Source organism: Macrosteles quadrilineatus, unplaced genomic scaffold, assembly GCF_028750875.1.
Source record: "Macrosteles quadrilineatus isolate MER2022 unplaced genomic scaffold, UCM_ALF_1.0 Scaffold_3__2_contigs__length_128488019, whole genome shotgun sequence".
Classification (NCBI taxonomy): Eukaryota; Metazoa; Arthropoda; class Insecta; order Hemiptera; family Cicadellidae; genus Macrosteles; species Macrosteles quadrilineatus.
In genome coordinates this window covers 58529541-58557447 of record NW_026542596.1, presented here as the reverse complement: position 1 = coordinate 58557447, position 27907 = coordinate 58529541, and the positions used below count along the sequence as shown (strand labels likewise).

The 27907-nt window shown below is 39.8% G+C and overlaps 2 protein-coding genes across 2 annotated transcripts in view; both read left to right on the top strand.

Annotated features, from left to right (window-relative positions):
- The window catches only part of LOC128990375 (NPC intracellular cholesterol transporter 1-like), a 73991-nt gene that overhangs the window by 22331 nt on the left and 23753 nt on the right, over nucleotides 1-27907 (top strand). The window contains exons 6-13 of the mRNA XM_054412721.1: nucleotides 8557-8758; nucleotides 14179-14301; nucleotides 15606-15740; nucleotides 16633-16850; nucleotides 18761-18859; nucleotides 23915-24105; nucleotides 25865-26065; nucleotides 27260-27461. Of these exons, the coding sequence (XP_054268696.1) occupies nucleotides 8557-8758; nucleotides 14179-14301; nucleotides 15606-15740; nucleotides 16633-16850; nucleotides 18761-18859; nucleotides 23915-24105; nucleotides 25865-26065; nucleotides 27260-27461 (1371 nt within the window). The remainder of the gene's footprint in view (nucleotides 1-8556; nucleotides 8759-14178; nucleotides 14302-15605; nucleotides 15741-16632; nucleotides 16851-18760; nucleotides 18860-23914; nucleotides 24106-25864; nucleotides 26066-27259; nucleotides 27462-27907) is intronic.
- On the top strand, nucleotides 3487-5387 carry LOC128990374 (serine/arginine repetitive matrix protein 1-like). Its single transcript, XM_054412719.1, has one exon. It carries the CDS (start codon nucleotides 3927-3929, stop codon nucleotides 5139-5141), a length of 1215 nt encoding a protein of 404 aa, XP_054268694.1. The 5' UTR covers nucleotides 3487-3926; the 3' UTR covers nucleotides 5142-5387.

Genomic DNA, 27907 nt, shown 5'->3' with positions numbered 1-27907 from the left:
CCTGCAAGGAGTGGGGGTAACCAGCCAAAGCATACGACCGCCAGCGTTCCTAACAATAGAAACTGGGGCCTACCGTCTACGGGCCCACCTCGATCACCGAGTAACCGCAACCCTCCGATCTGCTGGAATTGTGATGCACGCGGACATGTCTTCCGGGATTGTACTCAGCCGAAGGTGTTGCGGTGTTACTACTGCAAACAAGTAGGAGTGGCCACTACGAGCTGCGGTTGTCGCGCGGGAAACGCCAGACGGACTCAGGCCGCCGGAGGTCGCCTGAGCCCACGTCCCGTGGCTGCACTACCTCCGAAGAATGGAGCTCATGGCTCCAGTACATAACGGCCTTCACTGAATCGGGTTCAGGCATCGTGAGGTCACTTGAGCCCGCAGCGCAGCCATCTATGACCTCTACCGAGCTCAATTACGTGAGCACCTCGTACGTGTCGGCTGGAAAATCGTCTGAGCCGACAGACATCCGACCTTTTGTCGACGTCACGCTCCTTGGAAAGGGATTTCATGCTCTGTTGGATACCGGAGCAGTTGTAAACCTCGTCGGGGATGAGGTTGTTCGTCACTTCGACGAGTGTGGGGTAAAACCTGAGATATCTTCGGCGGACCTGAGGATGGCTGATGGTACACGTTGTCGGATTGAGACGAAGTACCACATCCCGGCCCAGATCTTAGGTGAAAACCTCATACTCGGAGCCTATTTTGTGCCTGGGCTCACCACGGACGTCGTATTGGGTATGAGGTGTATTCGAAACCTTAACCTCATACGAATAAACGTCAACCACGATGGCACTTTCGACACGACCACGACACTTCCTTGTGCGACGGGCACACTGGAACCGCTGACGTCTAAGGAAGAACAACATCTCAAGAATTTTCTCGAGAAAGAACTTCCTCTCTTCGATGCTGTTGTGGGACCTACGGCGTTGACTGAGCATGTCATTCGGCTCAAACCAAACGCAGTCCCGATCAAACAGCGCCACTACCCTCGTAACCCTGCAATGCAAGCGGTCATCAACGATGAAGTAGCTGCCATGCTGAAGGATGATGTAATCGAACCATCCGAGAGTCCATGGAGCTCTCCGATCGTGTTGATCCGGAAGTCGACTGGGAAATACCGCTTTTGCATCGACATGCGCAGGGTGAACGACTCCTCGATCAAGGACGCCTATCCTCTGCCTAGGATTAACGCCATCCTTGAGAAGCTCAGGCAGGCCAAGTTTATCAGTACCTTGGACCTGAAGCAAGGCTACTGGCAAGTGCCATTGGCCGTCGACAGTCGCCCCGTGACCGCCTTCACTGTGCCAGGCCTAGGCCTTTTTCAGTTCAAGGTCATGCCGTTTGGCCTACACTCGGCCGGTGCCACCTTCCAGCGCCTTCTGGATAGAGTCATCGGGCCTGAGCTGGAGCCGAAGGTCTTCGCTTACCTTGATGACCTTGTGGTAGTGTCAACGTCTTTCGAGGAGCATCTAGAACTTCTGGGGGTTGTTTTTCGCCGCCTACGAGAGGCGGGCCTTCGTTTAAACCCCGAGAAGTGTCACTTCGCCCGTAGGGAGCTGAAGTATCTGGGACACATCGTGAGCCAAGATGGAATCGCCACGGATCCTGAGAAGGTCCGCGCCATTCAGGATTTCCCCGCACCCACGAACGTCAAGGGACTTCGCAGTTTCCTAGGCCTTGCGTCGTGGTATCGGCGATTCGTCGAGAAGTTCGCTTCAGTAACCATTCCGCTTCGAGGTTTGCTGAAGAAGAACGCCAAGTGGCTCTGGGGACCCGAACAAACTAAGGCATTCGAAGCTCTGAAGCACGCCTTGGTGACGGCCCCGATTCTCGCCTGTCCCGACTTCAGCCAACCCTTCGTGCTCCAGGTCGACGCCTCGAATTATGGCCTGGGAGCAGCGCTAACTCAGAGTGTAAACGACCGAGAAGTTGTCGTTGCGTATGCCAGTAGGCTACTCTCTGAGGCCGAACAGAACTACACAACTACCGAGAAGGAGTGTCTCGCTCTCGTGTGGGCTGTTCGGAAATTCAAGGCTTATCTCGAAGGCTACCACTTCATTGCGATAACCGACCATGTCGCCCTAAAATGGCTGCTTAAGCTCAGTGAGCCTAGTGGGCGCCTGGCTCGGTGGGTTATGGAGTTGCAGCAATTCGACTTCGAGATAAGGTACCGCAAGGGGACATCGAACAGAGTGGCAGACGCCCTGTCTCGTCAGCCAGTCCCTGAAGTGCCCAGCCCGTCTGGTGAACCCGATCAACCTACGTTTGAGGTCGGAGTTTTAACCAGACGCGCTGCAAGGGAACAGTTGCGGTTACGACGCCTAACCGATGCTGAAGGTGACGAACCTTCACTCGGTGATGATCCGGCGGGTGACGTTATCGATCACGAAGCTCCTGGTCCGACGCAGCAGGAGACTGACGACCCATCTTCCGACGTGGACAACGATGGTAACCCGCCGGGCAGCCACAGTGCTTGGTATGACCGCCTTCGCAATCTGGTCAGCAAACACCCTGGGCGATACTCGAGATACCAGCTTCGCGACGGTAAGCTGTACCGTGCTGTCTTGAGGAAGGATCGACCTACGACATGGAGGGTGTGTGTGCCAAGCGACCAAGTATCCGTGGTGCTGCACGAAAACCACGACACGGCTACAGCAGGACATCTTGGGGTGAAGAAAACGTTAGCCCGAGTTGGTGGGGAGTACTTTTGGCCTAACTGGCGTCGTGAGGTGAAGGCCTATGTACGGTCTTGCGCCCAATGCCAGGCCTATAAAGTACCCCAAACGAAACCAGCTGGGAAAATGTACTTCCGACAACCCCAAGGACCGTGGTACGCAGTGTCTGCTGACCTGGTAGGCCCATTGCCTAGATCACAACGGGGTCAGCGATTTCTGCTCGTGGTGCAGGATACCTTCAGCAAATGGACGGAACTCGCCTCCATTGCGTCTGCAACCGCAAAGAATGTGGTGACAAAGCTGAAGGCTATCCTACTTCGACATGGAGCTCCGGATGTGTTGATTACGGACAACGGCACGCAGTTTGTCGGTAAACTGGTTCGAGAGTTGGCGGCGGAGTGGGGCATCACGCTGCAGACGACGGCCCCCTACAGCCCGCAGTCGAACCCAGTCGAGAGGCAAAACCGGGTGGTGAAGACCATGATTGCACAGTTCGTAAAAGGCAACCATAGGTCTTGGGACAACCACCTGGTGGAGTTTCAGTACGCCCTGAACACAGCTGTCCACGACTCTACTGGATTCACTCCTGCGATGCTGTGTTTCGGTCGCGAACTGAAACCTCCCTGTGCCGTCCGTGGCCCTTCGTTTGAGGTGTCCGAAACTCACCAAAGTCCCTCGTTAAGCGAGACCCATCGCAAACGACTGGATGAGTTTCAGCGTCTGATCGCGCAGACACGCAAGAACCTCAAGGCCGCCTACGAAAGGCAATCAACCTATTATAACCTCCGTCGTAGGGAGGTGACGCACGAAGTTGGCGCGCGAGTGATGCGACGACTTCACGTATTGTCTTCAGCTGCCGACGCGATTGTCGGGAAGTTAGCGCCGAAATATCGCGGCCCCTGCACAGTTGTTGGCTGTCGGGGAACTAACCTTTACGAGGTGCGTGATGAGGACTCCGCGGCGGTGCATGTGGTCCATGCCAAAGACCTAAAACCTTTCTGTGCGCGCGTTTAGTGGTAAGGTGGTGGAGCTTAGTTGTGGCTACTAACTAACTCTGTAGTGACGCTTTATTTTACTCTTATATACTAATATAGCCTACTTTATCCCTTAACTGATTTCCCTTCTAGCTTTGTAGTGCTTGTACCTAGCTTGTAGCGCCTGTACCTAGCTTGTAGCACCTGTACCTAGCTTGTAGTACCTAGCTTGCATGGTCCCGCTTAGTTCTGGTTTTGTTGGGTAGGTACGATGGCATCCGATCCCCGCCCGTCTACGCCGAGCCGAGACATCCTCGACCCCGAGGACATGGTGCTGGACCAGGAGATCGGGGACTTCCTGGCGGCCAACTGGTCCTGGCCTTTCCGGGTGGACCCCGGGGACGTCCTCGACCTGGAATGCTCAGACCTCGAGGAGGGGGAGGTCCCGGCCCGATCATCGCCACGGGCCACGGAGCCGTCTCCTCAGCCCGACCGACCGACCTCGCCGACGGTGGATCCCCAGCCGGCCGTCGTCTCTCCGCCGGCTGCGTCGCCTCCGCTCCGAGTCCGGTTCGCTTCGTCACCTCGGCGGCGGATTCAGATTTCTCCGCCCCGTTCTCTTCAGATTTCTCCGCCCCGTTCTCATCATCGCCCCGCCTCTCCGCCCCGTTCTCATCGTTGCCCCGCCTCTCCATCTCGTCATCATCATCGCCCCGCCTCTCCACCTCGTCCTCATCGTCGCCCCGCCTCTCCATCTCGTCTTCCTCGTCGCCCCGCCTCTCCACCTCGTCCTCATCGTCGCCCCGCCTCTCCATCTCGTCCTCCTCGTCGCCCCGCCTCTCCATCTCGTCATCATCGCCGCCCCACCTCTCCGTCTCGTCGTCATCACCGCCCTGCCTCCCCGCCCCGTCATCCTCGCCGTCCTGCCTCTCCGCCCCATCGTCGCTGCCGTCCCGTCTCTTCATCCCGTCATAGCTGCCGTCCCGTCTCTTCATCCCGTCATAGCTGCCGTCCCGCCTCGCCACCCAGTCGCCATCCTGGCCCCGCCGCACTGCCTCGCCCACGTCTTGTCTTGCCGACTCGTCGCCTGCCCGAGCGTCGCCGTCGCGACTCCCCTCCTCGCCGCCCCCGTCTGGGAGAAGCACCAGCTGGAGCCGGAGCGGGCCCAGCGCGCCGCAGACCGTCCCCCATCATCTGGGAACCAGCTCGACCGAGTGGCCTGGCCCGAGCCCCTGTTCGCCGGACAGAGCCCGAAGAGACGGTCACCGGGAACGCCCTTCCGCTGTCCCGGGCAGTCCTACTACGGCTGGTAGCCGCCTACAACCAGCTCACACCGGAGCAGCGGCGCAACAAACGCTGGAGAATTATGCTGGGAGGCGACCGATACGTGCGGCTGCGACCGAGCCAGGTGCTGCGAGTCGTCCGAGGCCGACTGCCGGAGCTGAGGCGGCGCTTCCAGCAGCAAGGAGGCAATCGACCCCGCTAAACCGCCCTGGGCAGTTGTAGGGGCCGTCGACTCCTAATAACCACCTGGGAGGTGGTGCTAATAGAACCCGCAGAATAACCCCTGCCAGGGGTGATAAATCCGTACTACCCTACCTTCGTCAACCCCACCATCTTCGGTTTTCTTCGCTCCGAGTCATTTCCGTCTAGACCTCTGAGGCGATTAGGCCTCAGACTGTCTACCTCATTTCTAGGTTCGTCCGCTTTTCGTCGTCAACATCCTTAACCACGATCCTACTGTGGTGCCATCTACCGGAAAGTTCAACAGTTTTTTTTTCTTTTCGCGGTTTTCTTTTTTTTTCGTTCCGAAGTGTGGAGGGGGTGTAACGAGTCAAATGGGTAGGGGGGTAAAAATATAACGATCTAGACCACGAACATTAAACAGCTAAACATAAGCTGTTGAGTAAGCCTAGTCGCGACACTAAACTGACGTCGTACCTAACCTCCAATTCCAAGACCGCAGACGACGTTGGTGTCAGTTTGGTTGTTTGGCTGTTCGACTGCATCTGAGGCCGGGCTACGGGAGAGAAGATGAGCAGCGAGGTCACCTTTGAGCGGTACGCGGCTGTAAGCCTGTTAAAGCTACCATGCGCCTGCCTTCGCTGCCAGTTTTTTTTTTTTGTTTCGGTAACTCGTTGACCAATCAGGAATCGTTTTAACTTTCGTCTCGATTCTGAGACGAAGGTGAAGTAAGAAGAAGTTTTGTGAAGTTTTTCGTCATTCGTAATCCCGGCTTTTGGTAAGTTTGTTTCGTTTTTGGTTCGCTCTCGAAAATTCGTGCAAGTTTAAGTTCGTATCGCAAGCTCTGAAAGCTTAAGTTCGTACGTATTGTTTCGTAGTGAATATTTTGATATAATTTCGTCATCGGGTAAGTTTTGTAACTAACTTACAGATTATTGTATATTATTTGACCAGTTTTCGTGTACTTAACTTGGTTGAACTTGAAGGCTAGGCCTGATTCGCAGACCTAGTCATACGCCTTAACCAACAATTTGAGTAAAGTACTGCAGTTGGTGAAATATATTTTCAATTACGTTTCATAATCCGTCTTGGGACTTTCTTTTTTAATTCTGAAAACCCCTTTTTTAAAGTTCCCCAGACGTACCAAAGTCTGTTCCAGCAGACAGGTTTCTGCTGGACAAGTTCTGTCGAAGTTGGTCTAAGTTGAACACGTGAGGAAGTTAAAGTTTTAGTTTTTCGTTTTTGGCTCAAGGAGCAGTTTCACCTTTTTAGTTTCGTTTTTTTTGTTCGTTCCTCACCTGGACCACTTAGGCTAACTTGTTTTCTTATCATTTTAGTAAATTCAGACTCTGTGGGAGTTAGGCTAGGTTAGGCCTATCTTGTACTAACCTTGTTTGTTTCAGGGTGACGACGTAACTCCGTAGGTAAGCGGAGTGCCTACTTAGCTTACTTGTTGATTTGTTAAGTTAGCTAGTAGTGTGTCATTTAGATATCTGCCCACAGAGTCAAGTGAAAATTATTTATTTCCCCACAAGCCCTAGGCTAGAGTGGTGATTTCGAGTAGGGTGTTTAGTAACCCGCAACGTTCGTCTCGAGCTCTGACAACCAGGGCTATCAAAGTTAGGCTATCCGAATCACTATCGACTCCTGGGAAACTCCCCGCGACCAGACTAGGGCGAATCCTGGGATCTCGTTTTCTTACCGGTGGCGTAATTTACCTCTTGTCGTCCGCCAGGAAAATTACGTCACAAAAGATTGTGGTAGAGAGAAACAATATCATAGTTTGTTTCAATACCATTCACCTAATAAAGGGATCAAATTAATTTAAGTTACGATAAGCTTTCAGTGCAATGGAAAATAGCCATAAGCTTTAACCTAAATAAAAACACAATTAAAAATAACATGAAACAAAACGATGAAGAAAACTAAAATAAGGTGATGTGTTCTGAAATAGATACGAAGAAAGCAAATAATAATGTATTTAGGATATGCCTAAACTTATAATGAGCTACACCATAAAACAAACAAACATCCATTGTAAATTTTATTGTTAATACTTATAAGTTCATATAAGGTACTTTTGCAATCACTAAGATTAAGCAAGACATAACCCCAATCTCTCAAGAACGGAGTTGACAGTTTACCTCAGTATCTCGAAATATGGTAGATTGAGATTAGCTGATCCAGATTTTAGAGTAAGAAGAGGTAAAATCGAAGATCACAAAAACTCTGCGTTGTGATTGGTTTAAAATTACGTCATCTGAATTTCGGGCGGTCGTATGCTCTACATTTCCAAAACGAGTCACTCAACTAGTGATTTCCAACTCACTTCCAAACTGTTGGATTTCAAAAATATTAAATCCTGTTGTTGGTTGAGTTGAGTGTTGACTGTAGAGTCAACTGTCAACCATTTCAAAAATAGGGCCCCAGGTTTGAGAAATGTCTATTTAAACTAAGTCTCATTAATATCTTTTTCACTGTGTTTCGTCAGGGAACAAAAATTGTGGTTGAAGGGATTCTGAATGCTGGGATTTGGTACATCATTAATAGCCATAAATGTATATTCTTTTCACCTATTATTCATTTTTTATCCCACGAGGGGGACGGCCCACGAGTAGTCAAACAAAATTCTTAAATAGTAGCATAGGTTGAGTTTTGTATCAAATTAAAGGTCTTGGCTAGTAGAATAGATTGCCACAAAAACGAACTCAAACGTACAACCAAGTCAAAAACGGCAGCCGTTTGAATATTTCTTGAATCTGCCATTTTGAATCTTTGAATGGCTGCCATTTTTTACTAAGTTGTTCTTTTGATCTCAAATTTGCAGCATTGTATTATACTAATAAAGGCTTATAATTTGATGTACACATCGACCTATGTTTGAGTTTATGATTTTCTTCCGAATTCTAGCTGGCCCCTGAGGAGGCAGCGTACTGCAAATTAAATGAATCTTTGAACAGCTGTAATTTCTGACTCAGTTGTCTGTTTGAGTTAGGGTTTGCAGCAATGTTTTCTACTACCTAAAACCTTTAATTTGATACCAAACTTACTATGCTGCTATTTAAGAATTTTGTCTGACTCCTCGTGGGTTTTTAAAGGATAAACAAGTGATAATAGCTTAAAAGAGCAGACATTTATAATTATTATTGATATACCAAGTCTCATTACTTTATCTATAATGGTAAAAAGTATAATACATTGTTCCAGGAATTTTCAATCACACTGTATGCAACCATAAGCAAAAAGAATTAAATATAGACCGTCAGTTGTGCTGCGGTTACCATAGGTTCTGGCACACACCGCTGGGAGCGCCATGTAGGTACAGCTACGTAACGATACGGCGCTCCCAGCGGTATACGCCAGAACCTATGGTTACCGCAGCACGGCTGACAGTCTATATTTAATTCTTTTGTCTATGATATAACTATCTGTTTTAGGCTCAGACATCAGCATGCAGCTGTATGGACTGTGAGGCCAGCTGTCCTGCGGCTCCACCTCCGCCTACCCCTGTCGTACCTTGCCTAGTCTTGGGACTGCCTTGTCTGTACGTAGTGATGGCCACTGTCTTCATAATCACCTCAGCTGTATTCCTTGTCATTACCAACTACCAACAGAAACTCCAGCTGCTTATCAATGACTGTAAGTATTTGATTGATTATCTTTATCTGTATCTTACATCGAATAATGAATTTTTAATTATATTTGTTTTGCAATAGATAATTAAATCCTGATTAACCAAAAAAAAGGTAGGCCATTTAGGTTAAACTATTTTCTCGATATAGTGGTTAGAATTTAAATTATTTTGGTTCAAACTGTACAACAGTAGTTTTTAATTTTATTTTCATTACTTTCATATTAAAATCCAAACTTTAGCTGAGAATAATTTTTTTAACTTCATTTTCACAGCGGTTGCCAACTTCCACTTTCCACGGCAGACGATTCCCATTGCCTAGTTGATGCAATGATTTGAATTTTTACCACGGTTTCTGTTAATCTGGGTTTTTGGTTTGTATAATACTAGATTGTTGGGCACAGCAAGATTCAAGATTAAAATATCATTTGATATTTCTATTGGGGCAAAAGAATGTAGATCTAGGATCATTCTCCAAATGAAAAATTTTTGCTAACTTAGCAATTCTAGTTATATGAGTCCAGGACTTCTTTCCTGAAGAACGAGTCCGTCTTCAAATCCTGCCCATCACCTTCTTAGTTAATAGTTACCAGGTTACCAAGATATTCATAAGAAAGTATAAAAGTAAAAGTATAAGTATAAAAGTATATTTGTCCACATATGTTGTAAGAAATTACATCCCTAATAGTTTAATGTAAAAAATAATTGATAGTTATTGTTTAACTGAACGGCAAGTAATATTTTTACTTTTTTAGTAAAACACATTGTTGAGGGATTCCATAAATAATTATTCTAGATAACCTTTTATCATTTTACATCCATCAATAAGCTGTCTGAGAATGAAATGGAAAATCAAATCACTGAATCATAGGTAGTCCAATTTATTTAAGGCAGATTTACAAACTTCCGTCTGTATAATTTTTCGATTAGATTTAAATTTACAAAGAGCAAGCTGAGCGCGAAATATAAACAACTGTATAAATAAATGGATAAGCAGGCTTGCGAGATCTGTTTTATAACCAAGATTGAAACAAGAAACACTGAACCAATCTTGTGAGTGGAGATCTGGGTAGTCTTGAGAAGAAACTACAGCCAGATTGCCATTACTTTGTGGTTTAAATATAGCTACTTTTAAATGATTTAAACTTAAACTCCACTAATAACTTTTCTCTACAATTATTTCCTTACCATGGTTCTTTTCAAAAGTAGACCTATACATACAGGGTTGGACAAAAGTATGGTTTGGGATAAATACCTATATCCGCCGATATTCTTTTAAACTAATGGTTTTTAAAATGAGGTGTCACTTATGGGGCTATAATTATTTCCCCGGAAATAATCCATTTTGGGTTTACCGACGAAATCGGGATACCAACAAAAAGTGCACTTTTATGCCATAGAGGTGTGCAGAATTTGTTTTTCCAACTGTGTTCCTTACCTATCCTAACCAAAAGTAAACAAATTAGTATGAATGAAACATTAAAAGTTTAAAACTATTTTGAAATGTTTATTAAAAATATTGTAGTTACAAAATTGAGAAATGTACTTTTTATCTTACACCACTGATGGGTTGTGTTGAATATAATCAGGATAATTTGGAGAGGGCTCAGAAGTCTGCTGAAGAAGGTGACTGAACCAGGACATCATCAGAAATGCAAAAGGCAATCCTCATTTGAGTTACTTAACCAGATTTTTTTATTAACTGCTTGGTCAGTAGAAACATTAATATGGAACGTACCCGTAACATGTTTAATATTTGCATGAGTGTTGACCTCAGCGGATTAATTATACCCTCATGTTTGTCTGGTTGTGCAACGTCTTGTGAATTGAAACATCAGTACTAATCCAGATAGTGAGAACCTTGTGTTATGATGTAGTTAGCTAAACACTACTGGTTAAAAATATTAACAGTAACTTATTTAATTATAAGACTGGGTTTTTATTAAAAAAATAAAAATTAAAAAATTAATTGAGCGAGGCTTGTAAGTCGGATTTTGGGCCTGCAGTGGCCAGACGAGTAACGCTAGTAAATTGGCGCCTATGGGTTAAGAAATATTGACAGAAGAAGGGAGTCAAACACATATACAGTATTTTATAAATAATAGCTGTACAGTTACCATTTTCAAGGTGAAGAATCATATAACCTAAAGCAGTGGTGATGAAATGTCAGAAATTTTCCTTTTAACAATTTACTATCCAGTTAATAGTTTATTTCATAATTTTTTTTAAATAATTTTAGCCTAAATTTTTTATGTATTGATTAGAAAGATTGAAAGTGTTACACAGTAGTTTTATAGTGTAATAAGAACGTAATTATGATTTTTTAGGCTTACTCTGTCAACAGTCCTATTACGCTAATCATATCAATTACAGTTACTAAACAAAACTATATCAAACTGGTCAAATTCAAATCCCAGCAATTACCAATGGATTCTACCAATGTGATTGTGTAGGTTAGACTCAGATATCCCTTGATGTAGGTGCTCCTGTCAAGGACACGGTCTTTCTGGCCAAGAAAACTTTCTCATTATTGGAGTACTTACTATCTCCACTAGAAGTCATATGACAATAATACAACAATATAGTCAACCTACTTACATAAAAAGTACTAAACTAACACATGTTAAACTTGTGTACTATGCAACTTGTATTTTGATTAAATATAAATATCCTAATACAAGGTGTAACGCTAATTGAGGAAAAATAACAAAGTAGCTTGATACGAGAAATTTGCTTGTCCGTATTCTTTGCCGATAAAACAATAATCACAACTTCTATACTGATTGAAATCTCAGACAAAGTGTTGTTTTAAACTCAGCTTTACTAAACTCTTGGCCTTGGCAATTTAGGGTATTGTTTCAGTACTAATTAATGCCAATGTTTTTTTTCACTCTACTTGAAAAAACTACATTGTTAATTGATTTTTTTTTGTCAGGAGGAAATTCTATAAGGAAGATTTTGCTGTTTATCAAGTGTTTGTTATTTTCTATTTATCTGTACGCCTTCAGTGTACAAATTAGAAAATTTTAATATTTTTTCAATAAATACGAGGTGTTAGCCCGTCCTACGTACGGGAGTAGTCAGTTACAACTGTGTATAAATCAGAACAGCTAGCTTACACGTATAAAGAAAAAATTTATAGCAGCCTACAGTAGAAAGAGTAATTATCAAAATTGAGAAAGTGTATAGGTCTAGTCAACGGTATCACCTTCCAATTCCATCGCATACCTGCCTCTTCCTTAATCAATATCATCACAATACAATTACTCATACTATACACAATTTCCAGTAGGTCTGAATAGACACTCCCTAAAATAAAACGAAAACATCCAATAAAATTCACAGTAGGCTACACATAATTATAAATGGAACTGTCGGACTTAAAATACGGCAATTTTCCAACGGTTCTCGGTCCCGGTTATTTTTCCAAGAACCGTTGGAACCGAGAACCGTCTTTTCACACATAACTAATAAAAATTAACTTAAAACTAGACAAAACAAAGTTTACTTAGCTACTAATAGTTTATGAAGGAATTACGATTACAAATACAGTAGGTTAAAAATCATAATTCACAAAATGTTCTATACTGTAGTAAGCTTTATCCGTCATAAGCAGTTTTGACATTAATATTTATGTTTCTGTTAAGCTAATACATTTAATATGCACTAGCAATTTATTAAACATTAACCCATGTAGGCCTACTGCAACAAATTATTGTACAAACACTTTTTATTACTATATAAAGGTTGTAGTTTTACAATTAAAACTACATTACAATTTTAAAATTTTATAATAAATTACATTTAAAAAATCAACCTTCATAAAAAACATGAAACTTATGAAAAAGTTATAAAATTTCATCCCAAAATAAAAAGAAAGAATTTACCCACAAATGTAGTTCTCTGCAGACTCCGCAGCACTGTAAGCTGAATGGACCCACCCTGAACATGAGCAGCACCCTGTACCAGAGCTGTATGGTTTAGCCCCAATCCGTCCCTCGTGGGAAATTATAAACATAAACTCAAATTCTATCACTTAACTAATCATCGCTAATAACCAAAAGAGAGCTTAAGGGATGTAGGTAATTATGATCTCACAGTTAATAGACTACGATAAAAGCTACTTCACTAACTTTTTATTTAGTACTGGACGAAAATTTTAAGCAAGTGAGGAGAAACATGTTTTTTTACTGAAACATTGAAATATACACATAGCAAAACGATAGGCCTACAGATACTGTAAACTTGTGCATTCTGCTGCTAGATAGCAGCACTTGTCGGGATCACCTAGCTTGAACTCTAGGCAAAAAAATTGGTTGTACGGTTTAGTCTCGCTGTACGGTTTAGCCCCGCTCTCCCCTATAGGGTTTCAGAGAGAATCAATGTTTGGATGGGTAGTTGAAAATTCTTGTAATTTCTGGCTATGATAAAAATTTCATTTATGAACATAATTTGATTTATTTTTTATAAATAGCAAAGATTCGATATCATTAAATCTTTAAACAATATTTACTGATTGTCTGGGTATGTAGAACAAGTCATAATTCTTCAAATCTTTTTTTTGACTTGCAACTGTCCCAAAGCTAAATTCAATAATGCATATTAGAAACAAACGAAGCACGACTAAAAATGTAGGCTACCTTGTTTCCAAGTCTGCAACATTTTTTCAAGACAGACTCCTAGAACCAGAAATTATTAGATTTCTTAAAAAAAATTGTAGTATATTCATCCTACTTAAAAGTTTTTAACTTAAATACCTAAAAATGTGGTTATGTTAGTATCATCATAGACTAACCAACACAAGTAGACTTCTCATCCCATTGTAAATTTTGAAGCACGTTTTTCGTGTCTAGTTCATGTACGTGACACATGGGCGCTAGTGTCGACGAAACTTTGTTTCTATTATTTTAGGGTTAATTTCTTGATTTGTGCTTTACTGTTTGGTTATATAACTAGGGGACAAGTTATTGTTTATGATTAGATCGTATTATTTAGTTAAACGAGGTTTTAAATGGCTGTAATAATGGGAAACAAATTGTAAACAAAACACGACCTCTACATAAACCGTACAGAACTAACAATAAAATTGTCTTCAGCTGTTCCATAAGGATGAGAAATCTACTAAGGGAGTATGTTTTATCTATGGTATCATCAATAACTTTAATTTCAATGTTACGGCCTTTTATAAACGAGATAAATCTCCAATATTCCAAGTAAGCTCCAACTAATAAAATATTCTCCAAATTTAATCAAATGCCTTTTCTCCTAGGTCATGTTTTTCTTTTCAGATCAGCAATTAATTACAAACCATTTAATGTTGCTGGAAAGACTGAGTTACATAGGCTCAAACAATAGTATTTCCATAGCATTTTTTTCATATTTTAAACTTAACTGCTATGAGCAAATGTTAACTTTAGTGTCTTTACAGCAACTCTGGTGCCTAGATCGTCAAACGAGGACCGGAATATTGGCCGAGGTCTGGCCACCAAGAATCACTCTAACAGTGTGATACATGACGAGGAAACCAGTCCTTTACAATCTAAGCGGTCTAGTATGTCAATCTCATGCTAGTAGCCATTCGCTTGTTGGGTGTTGAAAAGCTTAATGTGATGTAGCCGTGTTGTAGTAGTATTTGAGTATTTTACTATGTTTGGTTGCTGGTTTCTCTCTCTTCTAGACTGTGGGGTTTTAGTTATTGGATGTTTTTTTATGTTAGTAGATATGGTACTCTGGATATTGGATTTACTTACTAATGATTTTTCATACTGAGTTTTAGGCTTTTGATTGCATTTATATTTATATAGATTGGTGTAATTACCTGCATCTATGCAATTTGATACGTTGTGGTATAACTAGTTTTGACTTACTTACGAGTTATCCTCAGGCCAGTTTAGATTTTTATTAATAATTTTAAAAACACTCACACAAACATAAAAAAACACACACACAAAAATAAAAAAAACAAGCACATAAAAAAACACGCTCACAAACATAAAAAACACAAATATTTAGGTGGAATATAAAACATATGTCAGTGTGCGTGTCCTATTTTTTTTGGGAGGTTAAAAATATAAAACATACATATACTGTATATGATTTCCAACAGAACTCAGAAAATTTAATCTATGGCCTGAGTATGACTTGTGTGTTTGTCAAATCTAGTTGCCATACTGCAATGTATCAGATCACATATATGCAGGTAGTTACACTAATTCAAACTTTTTTAAATCTATTTTTAAAATTTGTTGCTGCAAAGTATAAGCGTTGGTTTTTTATTGATTCTTACTGCATTTTTGTCAACTGATTATGGCTTTGGTTAGCACTTATTTTTTGGTGGTGGTATCTTTTATGCCTAAGTCTGGTGGAATAAAATTTGGAGTGTTATAATATGGTAATTATTTGTTGGCTCCTTGTGTTTGCAACGGTAAAGGATTATTCATTTTTTATTACAATACATTGTTTAATTTTGTCTTTTGAAATAACGAGTTTACATAATTTATTCGTGAGTCTGAACATCTTCTAGAACTATTTATTTACTTTACATTAATCGGAGAGTAAAATACAATGAAAGAACACAATGAAAACAAATTGTAAATCCATTACAAAAAAAACTACATAAGGTGTTTCATCATTTATGGCACTCCAACTAACAATAAAATTGTATAGTTATCTGAAATTTCAGACACAATTTTATTAATTTTTTCTTATGTCAGAAAAAATAATTCTAAATTGCATTTTTGAAATAAACATTGAACTATGGAATTTTTTGAGGATTTGGGATTTGGATCACAAACAATAATTTGGGGACACTTGTTTACCCTTTTTGAAAACAATTAAAGCTTGTCTCTTTTTCAGGTCTTACTAGCGAGAATGCTGAACGAATCGCAAGGGTTAGCAATTCAAGTATGATCAAACCTGCTTCAATATATGAAAAACTTGGTGCCGAACTAGACAAATTACTTCAAGAATCATTTGAACGCCTTGGCTACTGTAAGTTTCTGTATTCCATTCCAACCTTCCACTCTCACAGCGTAATGTATTATTTACCATCTAATGAAAAATTAACATAACAAATTTGGTAAGAGCTTTACTGTATATACATTGCTTTGAGTTTGAAGTTGTCACTCCCCTAAGTCTATGACGGCTTTAGAAAAAAAATGATCTCGGTTCAAATGAGCCAATGACAGAGTAAGCTGTTGCAAAATAACCTGTCTGGCTAAGTATGCACGCTGAAAATGCATCTTTAAACTGTGGTATCTTTAACGTTAATCAACTATTCCAGTCCCATGAAAAATAAAAATAAAAGTCAAATATTAATGAGAACACATCCCATAAGATCTTTAACAGATGGTCCATTTATATCAGTGACAATTTATGTTATGACTATAAGCTTTGAGTACGATTTTATTTTACTTATAAATATTTAAAAATAATTCGTCTATGCTACCTGAAATTTATTTTATAGGCTTACTTGCTGGCCAGGGGAATTTCAGATGCATGTATTTTAAAGCCATACAGGCAATTTTCCTAAATATTTATAAAGAAATAAGCAAACTGAAACATTTATATTTAGGCCTAATTTGCTACATGTAAACTTTATTCCCAATAAGTGTTGTGATAATTTAAGAATTATTGTATATCATTGAGTAAAACTCACATCTAGGAATAGTTTAAAATGAATACGTGCTTAATTAATAAGCCTCCTGGCAAAATTGTGGAGACATCAATATCGTCTTCTGCATTCGCAGAACATTGTGAATTTTCAACTATGCAATCTTTTGCATACCTTTTAATACAATAGTGTAACTGTATCAAATTTCTCTAATTGCTGGCTCAATTCTGTGACTTGGTGCTCGATCGCTAGTCGTGTTTATGTTGGTAGACTGTGCACTACACCCGTGGCGTACGCTGCTCATTGGTCTGTGTGTGGTGCTGGTACTGGGCCACGGCAGTTTCTACCTGCGTCTGACTACTGACCCGGTGGAACTGTGGGCCTCCCCCTCGTCTCGCAGCAGACAGGAGAAGACCTACTTTGACACTCACTTCACACCATTCTACCGCACGGAGCAAGTCATCATACACGCCGTCCAGCTGGACAGTGTGAGTAACGGACCACCAGTAATTCACAAAATAGTTTTTTTTACGTCCCACCTTCACATCCTAGGACGCTAGACTCTAGCATAAAACCGTTTTATCCATTACTTCAAGTTTAAGCCTAAGGGTCCTGGCATTATCACATGGATAAAATCCATTGGTGATTCACGGTGATCTAGACAGAAGATGCTGGCAATTGATGCCCCATGCTCTACCACTAGTCTAGCTCAATCACTTGTTACAGTGGAGCATGCTTAGTTTAAACTTTCTCAAAAGAAAGAATTCACAGTCAACTTCCTACTATACCTGTGCTTTGCAACGGGAAGAAGACGCGAAAGAGAATAATGTGATTCTTTAGACTTCTTGAGACTGTGGTTCTTTTGCATGGAATAGTAACACATTCATCAATAATATTAGAATCAAGACTTACATGTACTGCTTAGTGAATAGTAATATTACATAGAACCATGGATAAAACCATGACTTCCCATCTATATGGACCAGCTGTAGCCAATTTGAAATACCCCCGCCGCAGCAAACCTGCCGACTAAGCGAATTTCCATTTGTCTTAATTGATTTTCAATTAAATATATTTTAATAACGTTAGGTTTAACAAGTACCTAGGTTTGCTGCTACAAGGAAACTAATAAAGTGTGTTTTTTTGTAAAATATTGATAGCTTAGTACAAAATAAATAAATTTGATCAAAATACAAAATATATCCATAAACAAGCAAACTACAACATTTTACAATATTCTCCATAAGAATAACATGGGAATTTTAAATTTAAAATTTTTTAAATTTTCTCCGTTACTATTAACCGAACAAAAATACTTTTATATACTAAATTAATTGTTTTTTTAAGCTCTTTAAAAAGGTCTAAAGAGAAATTGGGAAATTTTGTGTTTTGAGGGTCAAAAGTGAGAAAAACCAATTTTTACCCCATAAAACCCCCCCGTAAAGCCCCGTTCCCATGGTCCGATCATGCTGGTTCGCGAACTCATTCAAGTTTATCCCGCTTTACACCTTTAAACCAAATTTCATCAAAATCGGACAAAAATTACTCAAGTTATCGCGTTCACGGACGTATATATATATATATATATATATATAAGTCTATATATATATATATTATATATACATATATAAAAATTTGAACGAATGGTGTTTTTGGCCTCTGGGGACATCAAAATGAAAAAGTAAATCGGTCCCGGGTCTAGGTCTTACCGTGCCACCTACGGTAGTAGCTACTTCCCTATAGGGAAATTCGCTAAAAAAAAGAATGTAGTTGTGTGAGCCAGCCATAGAATGTGCTAGTGTCTAAAATTCTACTTTATACCTTATTTTTTGTTGCTCACCAGGTTTATGGGTCATAACAGTTGCTATAATTCATCATAAGTCATTCCCTATGTTTGACTTGGTTAAAAAGATTGTGTATTCGGCAGAATTTAGTAATTTAGATCAGCGCAATCTGTGTTATAAAGCGCCTACAAATTTAACATTGGGATGGAATGTCTGGTTATAAAACATATTCCCTTAGTAGATTTCTCATTCTTATGGAACAGCTGAAGCAAATTTCATTTGTAGTTCTGTCCGGTGCACTGTAGAAGTCTTGTTTTGTTTTCAATAATTATCTGGGTAAGAATTCCATTATTCATAACAACAATGGTGTATTCTTGTTGCACAATTCATACTCCTCAATTAGCCAATCACAAGAAAAAATTATATTTTAATCTATTTTGAATATTTTAAATTATGTTAAAATAATAATGAAAGATGTTGGATGAAAAAGAAACTATTTTTAAATCACAATTTATTTTAATGCTTCATAACTTAAACTTTATCTAATAATTTAACTTACAGAGATCTTTTTACAAAGATCACCATTTTAATGCAATATTTTCTTTCTATCATAGCTTATTCACAACTCCTCCAATGGGCCCATTGAGTTTGGACCAGTGTTTCACAGAGAATTTCTTTTAGAAGTACTGAAACTGCAAGAACGAATAGAAATGGTAAGGATAAGTGTAGCTATATTACAATAATTTGGTCGTTTTGAAAAAAAGTGTGAGATTGTACATTTATTAGTAGAGATGGGCCGATACCAAAAATTGTCGATACCGATACCACCAAAGTACTCTCGATACCTATCGATAGGCCTACCGATACTTCCGATACCTATCTTTTTTGCACAGTTTCTTCCACTAATAATATTATAAACTGTTATACCATAAAAAACACAATATGTATGTGTATCAAACTTATATTTTGGTGTTAAAGGTTTATTATTAATTGCAAAAGACAATTGCAAAAATATGGAACTAAGTGTTTATTTTAAAATAGGCCTACTGTAAATGTTTGAATTTGACTAAAGCATGAGATCTAATAAAGTTCCCTCTAATTTATAAATAGGCTTATATAAGTATTTATCTGTCATTTGTCAGTTTTTGTATTTATTTAAAATTGCATCAATAGTGTCAGGTAACTCATTAAGCTAGAAATTAAAAAAAAATTACGTACATCTTGGCCTACAAATACTCTGTAAGTTTTTTTCCCTAAGAGAGTAAAAACGAACTTCCTATATAATGACAGTTTCTCACTAGTTGTATGAAAAACAGTTATATATCTTCAAAATTTGTTTAGCTATGAAAAAGTCACTAAGTCTAGCTGAAAACACATTCATAAATGAGGATATTTTTGAAATACAGAATAACTAATCAAACAACCTTTTTATTTTCAAATGTTTTATTTCTTAACTTTTCTTCCTTGAAAATGTCAACAGTTTTTCACTTATTTTTAACAAAGGTTATCACTTATAATTTCTCGAAAGAAATCTACGTGTGAGCTATGAAGAGCAGACAAGAGACATACGTCACTGCCACAAAAACTATTCTCTACTGTGAATGAATGAACTGAGTGTTTATTAGTGCGAAGCCCCGCCCACCGTTTAACGGGACATGGGGTAGGAAAAGAGAAAGTTTGCTCTAAAGCCTGGTTCACATGCCCTCCCTCACCCTCGGCTCGGCTTCAGTCGCTTGCAGGTTTCCATTACACAAAAGTTTCTGAGTGTTAATTATTTTAAAACACTGTAAATGTTTGAATTTGACTATGATGAGATCTAATAAAGTTTCCTCTAATTTATAAATAGGCTTATAAGTATTAATCTAGGTCATTTGACAGTTTTTGTATTTATTTTTAAAAGCAATTTGCAGTTATACTTTAAAAAAAATTACATACATCTTGGCATATAAATACTTTTTGTAAGGAGAGTCTTTTCTCAAGTGAGTAAAAACGATCGTGGTCAAGGAATGACTGTGCTAAAACAGCACATTGTCAATTTTTACAAAAGTATTTTGACTGAAACCTGGTATTTTTTAAAGACATAGAATATGTCGACGTCTGTGGAGAAAAAGTATGGCAATAGATAGGTTTTACTTTTAGCCTACAATAAAGATTATGTTTTGGGACTAGAATCTCCAAAAGAGTGCTTTTATAAAACATGCCATAGTTTTATTTAATAACAAAAGTGTTTAACTATGTTCCCGATGATACCAAGAGTATAGGTTCGGCAGAGTGGATTCACTGTGAACCGGCCTGCCTGGCCCTTATGCACGACGTCACTATAACCTCCGTGTAGGCGTGTCAACAATGGATCGGAACAATCGATGTTTTGAACCTGTCTGTAACCCAGTTTTTATACTTTAATACTCATTATTTATAAACGAACACGTCCTACATATCGGATCTCTAATCAAGATATTTATCGATACCCTTCCCAACCACAATAAGCACATCAAACGATGTCTAAGCAATCGTCATTTGCTCCATTGAAACACGAAAGTCGATTGGCTGACATGGTAGTGCATTGTCGCCTCCTGACCAATGAGAACTGTTGTTACATACTTTTATTGTCAACATTTGCCATTCGTTATAACATTACATAATCGACATGGACTAAGGCTTATGATATTTTTCAATAAATACATTATGTCATAGTAGCACTTAAAAATGAAACTTCACTAAACTCTTAAATCAGGTAGATAGTACAGATAAATATGGACCTACTTTTGGCGCAATATAAAGCAAGCCTAACCATACGACGTTGATGATGTTTAATGGTTGAATATAATTTTTCTAATGATGCGTATAATGCAGGGATGAAACTGAACATTTCGACGTGTTTAGGTTATTTATTTTGTACTAAAAATAAAAATAATACATCTAAATGTCTGACTTATTGATACAGACATTGTTTAGTAAAATTAATTTCGTGTTGGCATGACATTCGCGCGCCGGTTGTCTCATGAGTTGAGTCTGACATCTTGAAATGTAGATTGTGTTGTGCAATGAGCTGAAGCTAGGCTACACAATGTCACCGGCACCGTCGCTGTTTTGAACTAGATAGTTTCTAAGTTGGCTATGAAAATTGTTAACCGTGATTACAAATCTAATACTGTAGCTATAAAGTAAATAAATGTTAAAATAAAATATTTATCCCTGTCGGTATCATCGGAATCGACTTTTGACAATCGAGTCTTGGTACCGATACCAATGTCCAAGTAGTAACCAATGGATGGTGGTATCGATGACGATAATCGACACATCCCTTTTTAGAACTGCATCGTGACCAAATCGATGCATGCTGGATCAAATCGGGATTCGATGCATCGAATTGAAATTTCAATGCATCGCACTCGCTGCACACCACTACCTATCACTATCACCCACAGCTGTCGCTGTCAGTGAAATTGATGACGCAAGCGATGTCTAGGTTGCCGATTATTATTAGGCCTAGTATGTCAATATTGAAAGGGGTTAAGGGATTAAATAAAACTCAAACATTTTCCTTTCTTGTTATTTACTTGTCAAATATCAACGAAATCGGCTTAACCTCTACTACTCGACTCGAGTTGCGAGTATATTTAACTAAGTAGGCAAACAGCGAGGATTTGTAACGGCAACGGCAATTTACCCGCTCTGAACTGACTTAATCCGCACCGATTCGTAGCATCACAGACAAGGGAAACAAAAGGGAAACTTGTATTTCCTTAGTCAATGGTAGCATTCAGTGGTTCAGTGTCAGTATCGGTATCGAACCCAAAACAGGCAAGTATGAGTATCGACGATACCTCGATACCGCTGGTATCGAGAGTATTTTGGTATCGAGTATCGGTATCGGCCCACCTCTATTTATTAGTCAAGAACTAAAAATGATTTTTTAAAATCCTAACTTGTTTATATTATTATATTTAACAGTTATTTTTAGGGGTCTGCGGTACAAATAATTTGAGGTTAGGTTAGATAACTTGTTTATATTATTATATTTATCAGTTATTTTTAGGAGTCTGCGGTACAAATAATTTAAGGTCGGTACGGTACAATATTTTGTTCCTTGGTTCTCGGTACAAAATCGGCACGGGAATGTACAATCATTTTAAATTTTATTAAATTGCCATCACTATGAAAATGGATAGAATCGTACATTCGTAGTTTTCTAACAACAATTACTGTACTGCACAATATTAAATAGTTTTACTCCTAACAGGATTGTGTCAAGAAACACAGTCAAGATAAAGGCTTTACTTATAGTACTAAGATAAGTCATAGCCATCATAAAGTGGGTTTTTTTAACGAGTTCTTGGAAGTACTTGACGTGAGTACCACAATTATTGTCCTCATAAAATATTAATGATTTGGGACTGCTTAATGGGGTTTTTATTGCATCATTGCCCTAGTAATAAATTATGTCAATTGCAAACAAACATCTGATAAACCTTTTATATACTCTGAACAAACTTCCCTTGACTATGATAGTAAATTGAAAGTAATTTATTATTGTAGGCTGTACCGAATCGAATTAGTACTGAGTAAAATGCTGTACCAAACCAATGGGGGTAACTAGGCCAGAACCGTATCGTACCAACTTTTTCGGTACACCGCATTTTATTTGATTATCTCAATTGTCCCCAGGCACAGAATCAGACAGTGTTGTTTTTACTTGGTGAGGTCAAATACTTTCTGAGGGTTCTGGGATTAAGACAAATTTATAGAATACCCCCGTTGCAGAAAACCTTCAGACTAACCGAATTTCCATTAACCTGGCTTGATTATATTCCAAATTATATAGATAAACATTCCACTAAAATATTTCCTTAAAATTGTCAGATCTATTTACTATGTAAAACATTAATTCTAATGAGTACTTAGGTTTGTTGCTAAAGGGAAGGGAGGCGTCGAGAGGCCAAGGGAGATATGTGACTTTAAAAAAAATGTCATTGTATTTTTTTCATAGTCATAAAAAATAAAATAAAAATAAAAATAAATTCTAAATAAAAATAAATTCACTTATACCCCTTGGCTTCCAACTCTTAGGTGTTTAGTTTGGAGGCCAAGGGATATAAGTGAATTATTTGTTGAAATTCCACCCTTTTTTAACAAAACCCGTTACCATGACAACATTTTTTTTAAAGTCACATATCTCCCTTGGCCTCTCGACGCCTCGAGTGTTCTTTTATTAAAATGATGATAGCTTAGTATGGAATAAACAAATTTGCCAAATTCGATCAAAATATATCCATAAAGAAACAATGCTTCAATATATTAAATTATTTGTTTTTCTAAGCTCTACAAAATGGTTCAGAAAGAATTTGCCAAATTTGATGTCTTATGTTTAAAGAGAAATTGGGAAATTTTAAATTTTTATGGTAAAAAATGGGAATAAATCAATTTTTACCTCATAAAACCCCCCAAAAACCCCGCTCTTATAGTCCCATCATGCTGGTTCACAAACTCATTCCAATAAAGGTAGGTCTATATGTTTGTACAAAATTTCAAATTGTTTGGCGTTTTGGAAATTAAATGACTGACTTTTTTAAAAGCATAAAAAATAAAATACATAGTAATTACGGTAAAAATTATGCTGATTTTATATCAATAAATTCAGTAAATGATGTAGAATTAGAAAATAAAAAAAAAACACTAACATATCTTGTAACACAATAACACGTATGTTGTAAACAATTAATAATGCAGTGATGAGTTTGACAGTTGTATGTGTCAAATGTCGCCAGCTGGGCCACGCGGAGGGTGCCGGACTAGAGAAGATTTGTTTTGCTCCATTGACGTCCCCGTTCACCGGCCCCACCAGGCTGTCGCAGTGTGTGGTGCAGAGCATCTGGGGCTACTACTCCAACGACTTGGACGAGTTCAATACTGAGGACCCGAACAACAACTACCTCGACCACTTCATCAAGTGTTCTCAGTAAGTGTCAGAACTGTTGGCAAGTAGCTATTTGAAGTGTCACAGATTCCCATCAAAGTATGTTTACAAAGGTGTTCTTACAAAGGTCTCACACAACTTTTAGAAACTTTATACATGTCATTTAAAGGACATTATTATTTTTTTAAAGGAAAAATTGTTTTGGTAGGGATTATGGATGAGTTATATTCTTAATAACATTCAATCTTGGACTTTCATTCAGTATTGGTATTGAGAAATAATTGTCAAAAGTATTTATTAGTGATGGGTCAGTACTTTTTTTAAAGAGGTTGGCGGCCTCATTGATTTAACCTTGCATTTGGGAACGTACTGGTATCCAGCAAAGCAAGGATGAGCCGGTACAGTGCAAAGGTGAACCGTAATGATAAAATGTTTACGGCAGTGTCCACGATCCGAACCCACGACATTACTGCCTTGGGCCCGAAGTCCGTGACGCTACCGACTGAGCCACCGACTCACCAAAAGTGACGACTTAACGTTAAATGTTGGGTCTACCGGTTCTTGGGAAAAGTACCGGAACCAAGAATTGATGGTGAAATGTCCATACCTTTGGTACCATGTTTATTATATTTTTATTTACTTATGTACAAAATTCAAATTGTCAACCATGATGATTATTTTTTACTTAAGGCTATTTGAAAGGGCATATTCATCATGAAATATTATCAATAGTAGGCTATAGGATGATTATTTCAGTGTTAGTTGGTTAAGTTGTCGTCACTATCGTCAGCTGATAGAGTGGTGTAAACATCGTCACCATTGCTATACCATCTTCAAGCAAATGACAGAATGTAATCGCCTTTAGAGGATTCCTCAGGTCTGGTGAGAGTCTGTAAAAGACAGCTCCATACCAGCGAGCTACTGCCAGTATACTGAATGTTGACATACCCATGTGTCTATGTACAGGAACAGCTACAGCCAAGAGTGTCTGGTCCCGTACGGTGGTCCTGTAGACCCAGCCATCGCCCTAGGAGGGTTCCTCAGGCCAGGTGAGAGTCTGTCAAAGACAGCGCCGTTCCAGCGAGCTACTGCCAGTATACTGAATGTTGACATCACCATGTGTCTATGTACAGCAACAGCTACAGCTAAGAGTGTCTGGCCCCGTACGGTGGTCCTGTAGACCCAACCATCGCCCTAGGAGGGTTCCTCAGGCCAGGTGAGAGTCTGTCAAAGACAGCACCGTTCAAGCGAGCTACTGTCAGTATACTGAATGTTGACATCACCTTGTGTCTATGTACAGGAACAGCTACAGCCCAGAGTGTCTGGCCCCGTACGGTGGTCCTGTAGACCCAACCATCGCCCTAGGAGGGTTCCTCAGGCCAGGTGAGAGTCTGTCAAAGACAGCTCCGTTCAAGCGAGCTACTGCCAGTATACTGAATGTTGACATCACCTTGTGTCTATGTACAGGAACAGCTACAGCTAAGAGTGTCTGGCCCCGTACGGTGGTCCTGTAGACCCAACCATCGCCCTAGGAGGGTTCCTCAGGCCAGGTGAGAGTCTGTCAAAGACAGAGCCGTTCAAGCGAGCTACTGCCAGTATACTGAATGTTGACATCACCATGTGTCTATGTACAGCAACAGCTACAGCTAAGAGTGTCTGGCCCCGTACGGTGGTCCTGTAGACCCAACCATCGCCCTAGGAGGGTTCCTCAGGCCAGGTGAGAGTCTGTCAAAGACAGAGCCGTTCCAGCGAGCTACTGCCAGTATACTGAATGTTGACATCACCTTGTGTCTATGTACAGGAACAGCTACAGCCCAGAGTGTCTGGCCCCGTACGGTGGTCCTGTAGACCCAGCCATCGCCCTAGGAGGGTTCCTCAGGCCAGGTGAGAGTCTGTCAAAGACAGCTCCGTACCAGCGAGCTACTGCCACTATACTGACCTTCCTGGTCAACAATCATCACAACAAGACACTGCTGCAGCCTGCTCTGCTCTGGGAAGAGAGGTGAGGTTCAGCTGATACTATAGTTCGGCCACTTAGAAAGCGACCTCCTCCAGCATTGGTTTAGCATTAGCGCGCAGGTCGTTTTCTAAGCAGCCGAACTAAATGAAACTAAATGAAAAATTCTCCTCAGTTATCTTTTGTTCATGATGATTGCGAATGATTTATGAAAATAAATAAGAAGCGCCTACCGAACTCTAAATACCTTAACATAGTTATGGAGTTGTAAATTTTGTCAGTTTAAAAAAATCCTGGATTGAGTTGTGATTTCTTTTTACCTTGAAAATAGAAACACATTCACAATTTCTCAAAACTTTCGATTTTAAAAATTCTTGTCAGTTTGTGTATTAGGATTCACTACCGAACCCAGAATCCCTTGTTTACGGCAAAGTTGTGATCATCATCTTTCTGGGACTGCGGTGATATAATGATTAACTTAAGCGATCACAAAGAATTCTCAAACTGTAGACTACAGATATAATGTTACAGCATGTATTCTGGTTGCTTTAATATCCTTTTGTTACGGCTCCTGAAAATTCCCAAACTATGAACTCCCCTTAGAAAATAAAAACAGAACAATATACTAAATTTTCAGGTTTTCAACATGCCTACTTTTAATATTCAGTCAATTTTTTTTAAATACATCATACTATTATATTAATATTGCAAAATGTTTCTGTGAATAATTTATCAAACCTTCCCAGCTCATTTTGGTTGTACATTATATTACTAAATTTGGTCTGCAACTAGAATCCTGTATTTGTTTGCAGCAGAGCTACCATGATGCCACTAGTACCCAGTTCAAGCCACTGAATGATACTAAATCAAAAGAATGTGACCTTTAAAAATTGTTAGATTCCGGGCCCTGTCTTCGGCTAAAATACGGAAAGTGGTATTTCAGCATATCTACTCCAGGGGAGTCATTTGCTCAATCATTATAGTCTGTATTATGGAACCTTAGAAGCTGTCTCCTGAATCTCCATCTATCTAGGGTCTAACCAATGGTTTAAAGCCTGGCCAGTCCAGGTAAATGAAAGGTCAAGAGACAGGTTACAGCTTACAGACTATAGACGAAATTAACAAAACAGGCAATGCTGACAAATAATTTAGTAAATACTCACACTTTTTCTAAGAAATATTTTACCTCACCAAGTTAATTCTAGCAGATAGCATCCAAATACCTTTTTTATGTTTCAGATTCATTTCTTTCATGAAGAACTGGACAGCGACAGAGAAGCCAGCGTACATGGACGTTGCCTTCACCTCGGAGAGATCTATTGAGGATGAGTTGGACAAGGAGTCTCGCTCAGATATTCTCACCATCCTCGGCAGTTACATCATCATGTTCGCTTACATCGCCTTGGCACTAGGACAGATTCATCAGTGTAATACCATGCTGGTAAGATACTACAGTAAGACGCCTCTAATTGACCATGATAACATAAAACTTTCAATAATTTCATATTTTGAGTCGTTTTTGTCTCTGGATCACAGAACAAACTATAAAAGGTATAAAATTACCTGAGTACTGCCAGAGTGATCCTGTTGGTCCTTACGGATTACGCGTTTCGAGGAGCTTAAGTCCTCATCATCAGATCTTGTACAAGAAACACATCTATCACCTCGAAATGGTCGTCAAAAGTTTAAATACACAACACGGACACATAATAAATAAACACGTTTTACAATTACGAGTAGGCCTACCGACAAAAACTTGCAATGTCCGACCGCACAGTTGTAGGTTAAAGTCATGACTGCGATACGGGAGGTGGGCGGGCGGTGGACTTTGTACTTCTCGGCTCTTTGTTCATCAGCTGTTCTTGGTTTGTTATTAAAGTATCATAC